The 11,901-nt window shown below is 37.6% G+C and overlaps 4 protein-coding genes and 1 non-coding gene across 5 annotated transcripts; 2 read left to right on the plus strand and 3 right to left on the minus strand.

Moving 5' to 3' along the window:
• Positions 1 to 54: 54 nt before the first annotated feature.
• PRP39 (Prp39p) lies at positions 55 to 1,914 on the minus strand (the record flags this gene model as incomplete). The annotated part of the gene is made up of 1 exon (XM_022821152.1): positions 55 to 1,914. The coding sequence occupies one exon, from the start codon at positions 1,912 to 1,914 to the stop codon at positions 55 to 57; it is 1,860 nt and encodes a 619-aa protein (XP_022673941.1).
• Positions 1,915 to 2,322: 408 nt separating this feature from the next.
• Positions 2,323 to 4,191, plus strand: BFA1 (Bfa1p; the record flags this gene model as incomplete). The annotated part of the gene is made up of 1 exon (XM_022821163.1): positions 2,323 to 4,191. The coding sequence occupies one exon, from the start codon at positions 2,323 to 2,325 to the stop codon at positions 4,189 to 4,191; it is 1,869 nt and encodes a 622-aa protein (XP_022673942.1).
• Positions 4,192 to 6,513: 2,322 nt separating this feature from the next.
• Positions 6,514 to 6,630, minus strand: KLMA_10423 (uncharacterized protein; the record flags this gene model as incomplete). Its single annotated transcript, XM_022821174.1, has 1 exon — positions 6,514 to 6,630. One exon carries the CDS (start codon positions 6,628 to 6,630, stop codon positions 6,514 to 6,516), a length of 117 nt encoding a protein of 38 aa, XP_022673943.1.
• Positions 6,631 to 6,877: 247 nt separating this feature from the next.
• On the minus strand, positions 6,878 to 11,432 carry KLMA_10838 (transposon Ty2-LR1 Gag-Pol polyprotein; the record flags this gene model as incomplete). The annotated part of the gene is made up of 2 exons (XM_022821185.1): positions 6,878 to 10,456; positions 10,614 to 11,432. 2 exons carry the CDS (start codon positions 11,430 to 11,432, stop codon positions 6,878 to 6,880), a joined length of 4,398 nt encoding a protein of 1,465 aa, XP_022678472.1.
• Positions 11,433 to 11,818: 386 nt separating this feature from the next.
• Positions 11,819 to 11,890, plus strand: KLMA_R107. The gene has a single exon. It is a non-coding gene; the product is annotated as a tRNA-Arg (tRNA).
• The last annotated feature ends 11 nt before the right edge of the window (positions 11,891 to 11,901 follow it).

Here is an 11,901-nt window from a genome sequence, read left to right on the forward strand (position 1 = left end):
ATCGTTATACTGTTACTATTACTACTACACATCTGCCGTTTTATTTTTGTTTATTTACTTCAAATAATCTATAGACATATAGTCCTCGTAACGAGGCTTTTGGTGAATCTTTTCGAGATTTCTAAATGCTGGTAGAGGCGCTGCTTTATTTCCCTTGGAACTCTTAGTAGAGAGTGAACCAATGATGGTGTTTTTAATTTGAGGCTTATCAACTAGTAATCCAGGATGTCCATTGGATTTGTATTCATCTGATTTGAACCAATCTTTACTTGGTTTTGGGTTAAGTTTCCATGTTGGATTGTTGATTTTTAGTTCTCCGTGGATTATTGGATCGTATCCAAACCTATTAGTGGATAAACTATTTTCGTATTCAGCAAAGTCGGCATTCATCAAGTAAAAGCTTTGGAAGTCTTGTACAATATAGTTAATGGCTTGTGTAGGTAAAGGAATTTCTGATCCAAGTTGGTCAACAAATTTAGTTAGTCTAGCAACGTTTCTCTGACTCTTTTCAAATTTATAATAAGTCAACCAAAATGTGACAGATGACTTCAATTGATCTAATTTTGTGAAATACGTAAAGTATTTCCGACACTGTATTATGTTTTTTAGTACCAACCAATAAATCTTAATTAGTTCTACCACTAATATGGAGAGATTTGTATCATTTAACATGGCCATAAGCTGTTGTGATTGACCTAGAGTTTCCATTTGGGCAGTGTTTTCAGACAAATATGCTTTGATGATATTATCTAAGAATACAGCATATCCTTTCTGTTGTTCAAGAATTTTCTTATCATCATCATCTGAAGACCAAGGAAAGTTACGCTTTTTGTAGAACTTCAAATACTTGTATATGGAGCTGGAATCTTGAGGCCATTTTAATTGAAAGGCATAAAGAGCGTCCATGTAGTATTTGACGGACAAATTATCATTAGGGTCCAAATGTTTTTCCAAAAATTGGATATACTTTACCTTGAAAGATTTGTTCTGTGCTGGAAGAGCTTCAGTTGCTCTTTTGAATAATGGGAATACTGCTTCGAATGGAGAAGTTTTCTCCATCCAAGTTATATATGCGTCCCAGAAAGGTTCGTATTTCAAGCACGGTATTAGGCACCGTTCAAAAGTACACTTTATCAAATCTGGTTCAAAGCTGGAATCCGTGAGTAAAAATGCTAGATATGAATCCCAATTTTGGAGTTCTGACTCCGGAAGCTCTGGGATATTGAAAAATGGTTGTTTGATTTTCGATTCGTAGGTCCAAAGTTTGTTCACAATTACCTGATTGGCAACAAACACTGCATCTATATCAAAATTTGGGTCCTTATTTGAGAATTCGGGGTGATACTCTAAGAACTCCTTGAAACTGGAATAATATCTTGCGTACTGGTGGAGTGGGAGTTTTATTAGCTTTCTGTATATCTTGTAAAGGTTTTCCCAATCCTTTAGCTTGGTTTCAAAGGCAATGTGTTTATCCCATATATCATGCGAGAGGAAATGAAATCCTACCAAAGATTCGCACTTCTCAAACTGTGATCGTACCAATTCGTGATCGTTCTGGTTGTGAGTTAAACGGACATTAAGTAAGTCAATCCAAAGATCAAGTGACGTTGGGAAAGAATCTAAAGATTGTTCCAGTGTCGCTATAGAAGCGTCCAAGCCATCCAGCTGATACTTAACCGCAACAAACCGTTTCCAGTATCCGTAAAATAATGGGTAGCGATCTAAAAGTTCTCCGAAAACTTGGTATATATTTCGCTTCACATCTTCATTTGGATTATTATACTTCTGGACCAATGATTCTGTTGTCACTATCAATTTATCGATAGTCGCTATGTCTGCCCAATCTACCAATTTATAACTTTGAACCCAGGCATCATTACTTTTCAAAAACGCTTGGTCTAAACCCTCAAACATAACGCAAATTTCTGCTTAGCACCAAGCAACCTTCTTTTGAAGAGATTCGAGATTATACTGGCTGATTAACTTAGTTTTAAAAAAAGCCTTTTGCTCTTTAGACTAAAAAATACGCAATACCTGTGTTCTTCAATGTTTGTGTGGTTAAGTAAGAAAGACAAATAACTTGAATCACTAGCACTTGCTCTTATTCTTCTTGCCGTCTCAGTGATGTTCTCTTAATTATAATATATTTTATGTCAAGAGCCCATCGGTATTTTGATATCACTTCGTACGTAAATTGTTGAACTATATGCTATTTAATAGTAAGGTTTAAAGAATGTGAAGCTGTTATGTAAACAAAGGGTAGATCCGAGCTGGACATAAAGTAAAAAAGACCACACAGGAACTCCTCGGGCGTTTTTAGAAATGTCTATACGACCTGTGGTTTTAGATGATGTTGGAGAAACGTCTTTTGAAGACGTTGAAAGCACTTTTACATATAAAAATGAGGATGTTGAGGTACCGAGATTAGCTCCGAACTCAGCAGTCTCGACTACAACAACGGAAACGACGACGTTCTCGAATGAAAAGGGGTACTCTTCCCATACAGAACCGGCTAGTGATTTTGACAATGATATAAACTACAACAGTGATTTCGAAGAGTATCAGGGTGGTCAAGATGTACCGCTTTCCGTGGATGAACGACTTAGAGAGAATTCTGAACAAGACGAATTGGAGGAGTTGCAAGAGCAATTGGAGGAAAAATTGTCTTTGAATCTGCGGCCTGGGATGCAAAGTCAGAACCGGAATTCGAACTCTAGTAATTTTCCTCTCAGGAACTTAGGAGCAGGAGGAAGACCATATGCAAAAGATTCAGTACGGCAGCCTAGGTCTATGGTTGATTTGGCTACTAAGAGGAATGAAAACATGAGGCGTATACCGAATAGTAGATCATATATGAATCTCAGGCCAAGTTCAAGGAGGACACTTCTCTACAAGAAATCCATGCCTTCAATGATGCGGTTTGATCACCAAGATGCGCTGATAGAGAACGATGGTGATGACGATGATGACGATGAAGATGACGAACCGCGTCTTTACGTTCCGAGGAGCAGATCAAGCTATAAAGACATGCATCTAGTAACGGACAATGATGAAGATGATGCTGACTTTGATAATGACTTTGAAGGTATAGATGAGAATTTCAGGTTTGACACCGGTAATAACGATAATATGAATAACGATTTCAACGAAGGATATCCTGCCTTCAACGCTGCACTGCGTCTCTCGCCAACGTATTATGAAATTGAACACGATGACACTTTATTAACTCCGCAGTTGCACAAGAAGCATAAAGACTATGAGGTCCCGCTAGAAAGGTATAGGGAAAATCGGAATTATTATATGTCTAGATCTAGGTCAGGGAATGTGAATATTGATCCGACTAAACGTCGTTCTACCAGAGCGAAAACGCGACTAAAAACCATCAGACAAGAGATTGACTTAAACACTCCGATGAAGAGAGGTAAAATGAAATATAATCCCAGAGAGAAGAGATGGGATGGGAATGAAGACATACTACGTAATTTCGAAAATATCGAAAATGTTGATCGGAAAGCATTTATTATCAAAACCAAACGTTCAAGGTCCCCACTGAAAAGATCGTCTTCCAATCAGGTTCTGCTGCCGTCTTCCTCCTCGAACAACAACAATAATATTGTGTCTTCAAACTCAAATAATAACCTGAACTCCAACACGAACGCTAACTCGAACTCGCAACATGGAAAAGTCGTAGGGAAAATGAAGTTCGATGAGAAGAATCTTCGGTGGGTGAGAGTAGACGGGCCAGAAGAGGACCCTTTCCAGGGCATATCTGACTTACCGCCAGTGCTATCGCATTCTTCCCCCTCCAAAAACGTCAAGTTCCAAACTCTCAATGGGTCAAACCCTTTACGGTCCCAATCCCACCTTCCCTTTTTCAGAGACGAGAATGGAAACAGGTACCTGTCATCAGACTCTACAAGATTCCATTCCCTCACCATAAACCACGCTACCACGGACCCTACTTACCAGATCTCAAGCAAGCAGCTCGAAAAGTTCTACCATGAAGAAAACAAATGGAGTAGAAAGGTTGGTGGATGGTTTATACTAGGCGACAAAACTACGAACAATAATGACAATATCAATACAAATGATACCCATGGCCCTTCGCCAGATCAATCGCATACTACTCCGAATGACAAGTCCTACATGTACGAAATCAGGAATATGGTCATGTCTTCTGCTCAGAATTGAGACATATGTGTGTGTGTGTTCTATTAATAGACGCAAAAAACTATAAACTTTATTTATTTTTAATTCTTTGTATCATAATTATGCAACATCGTATACCTACATCACAACAAATAGGGCCAATTGCGTGCATCATAAACAAGCAAATTTGGTCTAAAACACTTCATGACCCGAACTGGACTAGCAATCTATTTTCAAACACGAGAACTCTGACACACAAGCGTCCTTTATCTATGTTTCGACAGCCGTTCTTTCCGTTTGATGCAAATCTCGATTTTTACTATGTTTCAAAGGAGGAAAGAAAAAAAAAAAAAAAAAAAAAAAAGTGAACCGTACACGATTTCTTTTTATGTACACATTAGTTTTAGATATGAAACACGAATGGTTTATAGAGTATAGAAAGATTGATATACCACAAGTGTAGTACTTAAAGAGTCTTGCAACGAGTTGTTGGTTTTCCGGAAAGTCTTAGTGATAAGTTATTAAAAAACCAAAAATTGGCTCCAAGGATTTGGACTTTGGCGCATCCGCTTACACACTGACACTAAGATAGGTAGAATCTTCTCTTGAATGAGAGTTTCTAAACAATAGTGTTTTCACATCATTATGTTTGACAATGATTGGAAGTTAGATCTTAACTCCAAAACTTTCGATGCTCTTGATTTGGAGCTGTTTAAAAACTACAAGTTTAAAACGATTTTAAGTTATGTGTTTCTATTGTGGGGTCTAACGATATTGAAAGTGGTTCTTTTCGCATCGGATATTTACACGTGTATCAAATTGCTTGCATTTAACTCGTGGTCCAATAACGTTATCAAGCCATATCTATCATTTCGTATATCCAAATGGTTGTTTAGTGGTTGTATTCTCGCGTCGATAGTATTAATGATCTGGGAAGTGATAAATGGGATACGTATTTATAAGACCAAAAGCATCGCATTGACTTATATTAACAACTTTTCAAGAATGGTCTACTCGATCAAAGACTACAATATTTTTTGTGTGTATCACAAGATCACGCCTAAAGGTAGAATGCAGAAAATGGCTTTCTTTACGTTTTTCGAATTCAAGGACTGTGCGCGACTATTATTCACGGACACGCCAAGACAGGTGATTAACGGACTAACTTTATGGTCAGTCTTGGTTACTAAAAATAACGGGGCAAATTTGGGCAAATTGGAGAACTTTGACGGGCTTATATCAAAGATTAAGTTTATTGCGGACACCAACCGTGAGGAAGCGGTATTGTTATCATTTATGTTAGTTTCGTTTGCAATTTGGGCCTTTTTCATGGCAAAATTGGTCATTGCAGCGGTCTTGGCACAATTTGTCTACCATTACATATATGCCCATCCTTCTGTGAAGGGCTTAAAAGAGTTTGTTTGCACAACGGTCAATAAAAGAGTCGATCAATTGGTGGAAAAATACAAATGGAAGAAAGATCAGAAACAAGCATTGGAGACGGGGCTCCTAAACAGTACTTTCACACTCCCGACCCTCGATGAATTAGAGAAACAATCGCCCGAAAGCTCTTCAGACTTCTTATACAAGCTGACACCTCGTGGCACAGCAACAAGCATTAATGTTCAGCATCCACCCTCGTTCGATAAACCTAAAAGAAAATTCGTGCCGGTGCCGTTCACTTCTGTTATTAACGAGGATGCGGCCCGCAGTATTGATTCTTTACCCCCTAGAACGGTCTTCCCGCCTTATCCACACGCTGATTTAGAGGTTCGTCCAAAACCATCGTACGAATCTCTTTCTGCTCCAAAGGTGAATCCATTCCGTTCCAAGCCATTTAACGAGACCAGCGAATCTCTAAGTTCAGCTCCACAACGCCAGTTATTGGGAGAAAGAACGGAAACATTTGTTTCGGAAAGGGTTTTTGTAAAACAGTTAATCCCACGCGACACTTCTAACTCGGAAATGACCAGCAATCAGGCTCTTGATATAATAGACGATTACAACACTAGCCAAGATGATGTTGCGACACCATTGATGCCTAGTAATACTTTCAATTCTTCAAATATTCATATCACTACACCTGATAGGGCATATTTCAACAACAATAGCAATACTACCGGTCTGCCGGAAAGATCAACTAGCATTCTCAATCGGACTTTAAGAATGGAACAGCAAGATTACGATGTTTACGTTGACCGGTTTAACAAAAAATAACATTGGTTTTTAGATGGTTTATATAGAGTTTAAGTTTAATATTAATTAATATTTCAGCATTCAGACATACCTGTGACTTAAGATCAAGAAATGGGATCTTAAAGTTTGTTTGTGTGTATAATATATGCTTACTGTATTATGTATGTATCACACACACTGGCTGCTGTTTTTTTTAGGTGTCTGGAAAGCGGCCTTTTGTAGTGGTTGGGTATATTTCCAATCACGTGTCTTATAATCAAGATCTCGGGTATCTGATGAATCCATATTGTTTATTAGCTATATATCTAGTAACGTATGTTGATGCACCTGGGGATCTTGCATGACTATGTCGAGTGGTCATTGCCTAGATCTGTTGCCTCCTTATATAATAATTCAGATGGATGATGATGTTTCACCATGAAACATCCCTTATGTATCATCTTGATACTTAACCGCCTATTACATTGGTAGTTACCCTATCATAAGATATGCTCCGTCTCAACACACCCCCGTACTAATGTCATGGTCGCGGTTACTTGATCCACTTGTCAGTTAGTACTTTGAATTGTTTTATCTTCAACGGTTTAGTTAATAGGTCTGCCTCATTTTGTTTAGTCGGAATATGTTCAACCTTTAATTCACCTTCTGAGTATTTATCCTTCATGGCATAAAGTTTTAAATCATTATGTCTGGATCCAGGTTTTATGGTTTTAGTTCCCTTTATCGAATTTATTAGTGCTGTGTTATCGGTAAGTAAAATCTGATCTGGTTTCTTACCGGTGAGCGTAGAAAGTAGATAATTTATACTTCTTGATATTGCAAGACATTCACTTGCAGCGTATGTCTCAGATTGTGTGGATGATTCACACACATAAGATGTTCTAGTTGATCTTGCAAATAATTTCTTTCCATTCCATATGCAAAAGTATCCTGCTTGGGATTTATATTTTAAACCTTTGGCATGAGATGCGTCTGTTAGGCCTATTAACTCTGACGTCTCCTTTTCGTTTCGTTTCCACACTAAACGTTTGCCTCTCGTCGTCCATAAGTACTGCAATAATCTTTCAGTCTCAAATAGTACCGCATCACTGGGGTATAGTTGATGTTGTGCTAATATGTTAGTATAGTACGCTATGTCAAATCTGTACTTCATGGCAACGTAATTGCTTAATCCAATCGCTCTTTGGATCCAATTTACTTTTGCATTGTAATCTTTATCACATGGTATATCCAAATCTTGATTTAAAGATCTGTTTGGGGTTCCTGGGACTATGTTGTATCTTGATTCTTTCTTGAATTCAACCCCTAGTAGTGGTAGTTTCTTAGTTAAACTTTCTAGCATTCCAAACTTCATGCTTACACCCTTTTTGTATTCTACATCTATGCCCAAGATGTCATATCGAACTGCGTCACGTTCGTTTGGTGAACCGTCGTTCACTATTCTAGTATCAAATCTGTTTTGTAGATCTGTTATGAATTGGTTTATTGTGTTAACGTTGTTGCCGGCTATGACTATGTCATCAACGAATAAACATACAATTATTTCTAGGAATTTACCTTTAGTAAAGACGCAAGGCCAAAATCTCATTTCTTCCAATTCACATTTGCCTTTTAGGTAATCCTTAATTGTTTTCTGCCAATTGGCTCCGCTTTGCTTTAGACCGTATAAGGATTTATTGAGTCTTAATACTTTATCCTTTTGCTTGATATGAGGTGGTGCACGAATATATATCTCCTCTTTAAGATCAGCGTATAGGTAAGCGGATGAAATATCCAATTGTTTGATAATTAAATTATGATCTAGTGCTACAGCTAACACTGTCATAAGCGCCATGTTGTTGATGGTATCTTGTTGTCTATCTTTCGAATAAGTGCTGAGGTCTTGTTGGTCTCCTCTTGCAACCAATCTACACTTCTTCGTACCATCTCTTTTAATGCTGAACACTAGCATTGGGTTAATCACTTTATTTCGGTCTACCTCCGAAATATCTATTAGATTATTTTCGTCCCAGACATGCATTTTACGCATCTGATTAATTTCTTTATTGAAGGCCTGAGTAAACTGATCTCTCAATAGCTTGTTTTTATTACCGGTAATTGCTTGTGAGTATGATAGTGTGGCATCCTCGGAATACGGGATTGTATCATGATCTGTTACTGCTTTTACATAGTTTACTCGAAATCTCTTTTCCGATCCTTCTTCTGGATCTTCGACTGTCTCAGTGATTTTCCGTTTTAATTGTTTGTGCGCATCTTGTAACGGATTGAAGTCGTCGTTTGGGTGTTTGTGGGCTGTGAATTCTTCTGCTGTAGTTTGCTCACTTTCTGTGTTTGGATTGTGTGATACTTGTGAGTCTTGTGCGCTAGCTAACTTCGTTGAGTCGCTATCTGATTCTTTTGTTGAATCATCTTTCGGATCTGAGTGTATTTCCCCACCCCCGCATGAGGATATATCTTGTGTATCAAGATTTTCTTCATGTCTCACGGTGTCCGAATCATTGTTTGAGGATTTGTTCTTTTCAGACTCTTGTACTGCTAGTTTTCGTCTCTTATTGTGAGGTTCCGTAGTGAATTCTGGTTCATTCTTTTCCTCCTGACTGTTCGAGCTTATCTTAGTTTGTGCTTTATGTAACCATTTTCCAACTTGTTCATAGAATTCCTTTTCGGTGATCCCTTCAGGCCCGTTTTTGTAAAATGGTCTGAAGTCTGTGGTGTCAACAAGTTTGTTTGTTTCAGCATCCAGGATAATATATCCGTAGGATTCTTGTGATGGATGTAAAAGATAACCAAGTTTTGCTCTATTATCGAGTTTAGAGTTTGTATTTATACGATAACAAGCTAGTTGACCAAATGCATGTATATGTTTTAATTTAGGTGGTTTAATGCCAGCCTTCTCAATTGGTGAACACTTTAGCTTTTCCTTATAAGTATGGTTTAAATCGTATACGACATGCTCTATTGCATGATACCAGAATTCCTTGGATAGGCCTGTTTCTTCTAACAACGTACGGCATCGGTCAAGTAGAGTTCTGTTTAGTCGTTCAGCGACTCCATTGCCTCTTGAATCAGCTACCGTTGTGTAAATTAGTTTGGCTCCGCGACTTTTAAGTACCTGTCGGATCCATTCACTTGTGTATTCTGATCCTCTATCCATATGGAAAACTTTTATTCGTTTGTTATATTGAGTCCGAGTTTGTTTTATTATGGTAAGGAATGCTACTCTGACTTGCCTTTCTGTTTTTAGATATAATGGGATAGTCCACGTATATCTAGTACATTCGTCAGTGAAAGTAATCATATACCTATAACTTTTAGAGTCTTCACTTAGTCTTATTGGTCCAAATATGTCTGTGTGTATATATTCGAAAGGGCCATACTTTTCATTGTATTGGTCTCTAGAATTCTTGATGTGTGGATGCCTTGAAGCTTTTCCTTTCATGCATGATTCACATTGGAATTCGTCAATCCCTTCCCAGTTAACATCGGACATTGATAAATCTTCAATTCCGCCTCTTTTAACTGTTTCTCTAACACATCTGACATTTGTGTGTCCTAGACGTCTGTGTAATTCTCTTAATGTGACCTTATATTTCTTGGATTTCGTTGTTTGATAGACTTTGTGTTCTTCAGTTGGTAATTGAATGTGATTACCTGAAATCCACAATAACTTGTCTTTCTTGAAGATAGACGTAATTGTTTCACCATTTAATGATTTTATATTGTCACAAGTTTCATCAACGTGTAGGTTATTCTCATATAGTGACGCTAATGGTATTATATTTATCTTGATTGATGGTACAATCATCGCTTTCATTTCAATTGAAATGTTTTCATTCAATTTAAGTTTTAGGATTCCTTCTCCTTCAACTGTAATTTCATTTTGTCCTGCTGCAAGCAATTTAATGTTGGATTCATCTTTGATATTGTATAGCAAATTTTTGTTAGTGACCAACGCTACGGTTGTTCCAGAATCTAGCATGATATCTCTGACATTCTCGAGATAGAAACATTTCTGATTAATCTGAACTAAGAAAACATGAATCAGTTCCTGACGAAACGTCATCAAAATCATTGTTTGTTGTTGAACTTTGTTCAATGTAATTAACTTTACCTTTCTTCTTAGTTGTTACATGCTTATTGTAAGTCTTGCCGGATTTAGTTGACCTATTCGTTGCATTGTGAGCTCGACTCCAACTATTACTAGTTTTTGTTGGACTTTTCTTACTTTCTTTATCTTCTCTGCGATTATGGTTACTTTTACTTTTTACTGGTTTCTTAGATTCATTGTGTAACAATTTCAAGGCGGTTGGTAGATTGATGTTTTCATTGTTCTCCAGTTCCTTTTTTAATTTCTCACATTTGTTGGCATAGTTTTCTATCATCATTTGTTCTAGACATTCTAGTATCATCTCAACGTCATGATGTTTCTTACTACAAAAGAAGTTGCGGTACACATTGTTTCCTTCCTTCCATAATTTCCCAATATCCGATGAAGACATATATTTGTTAGTTTGATTTATAGCTTCTCTCCATATTTCTCTATTTTTGTTCCTCCGGTCATATGCTGTCAATAGTTCCAATGCTATAATGTTAGAAGAGTCGTCCGTATTGTATGGTGTAAACTCTACCCAGGCTGGACAGCATTCTTCTGGGATACATTTTTTCCACATACGCATGATGTATGAGTTTAACCTTTTGTTATTCATTATGACAGAGGACCAATTATTCTCTTTGTTGGGAACGTAACTCTCTAGTCCAGATATTTTAATTTGTACAATTAGGCACTTGACCCAATCGTCGAATTCATCTTCTGTATCGATTATTGGTAGGTAAACAATCTTCCTAATTTTAGCATTCGGGAAGGCTTTGAAACTGATGTAATCACTTTCTCCAGAAATCGTATCCTTTAGATCAGGATCAGATGACGAATTGTATTGATATCTGTATTCTCTATCGAACTCTTCATAGGTTAATCCTCCGAAGACTTCTCTTTCACTTTGAGGATCTGAGTAAGGATCAATAGGTTTATCCTTTTGAATACTCGAGATAGGTGCACCATCATCACTACCGATATTTAGTTTTCTCATTTCCTCTCGGATACCTCTTGTCGGATCATTACTCCCTTGTGGAGACTCAGCGGCGCTACCATGTAGTGGTTGGGTATATTTCCAATCACGTGTCTTATAATCAAGATCTCGGGTATCTGATGAATCCATATTGTTTATTAGCTATATATCTAGTAACGTATGTTGATGCACCTGGGGATCTTGCATGACTATGTCGAGTGGTCATTGCCTAGATCTGTTGCCTCCTTATATAATAATTCAGATGGATGATGATGTTTCACCATGAAACATCCCTTATGTATCATCTTGATACTTAACCGCCTATTACATTGGTAGTTACCCTATCATAAGATATGCTCCGTCTCAACACCTTTAGGTTACTACAAACGGTCTTTGCACTGAAGATAGTTCCGTTGGCGTAATGGTAACGCGTCTCCCTCCTAAGGAGAAGACTGCGGGTTCGAGTCCCGTACGGGACGGAATTGATTTT

This window comes from Kluyveromyces marxianus, chromosome 1 (genome assembly GCF_001417885.1).
Source record: "Kluyveromyces marxianus DMKU3-1042 DNA, complete genome, chromosome 1".
Taxonomy (NCBI): Eukaryota; Fungi; Ascomycota; class Saccharomycetes; order Saccharomycetales; family Saccharomycetaceae; genus Kluyveromyces; species Kluyveromyces marxianus.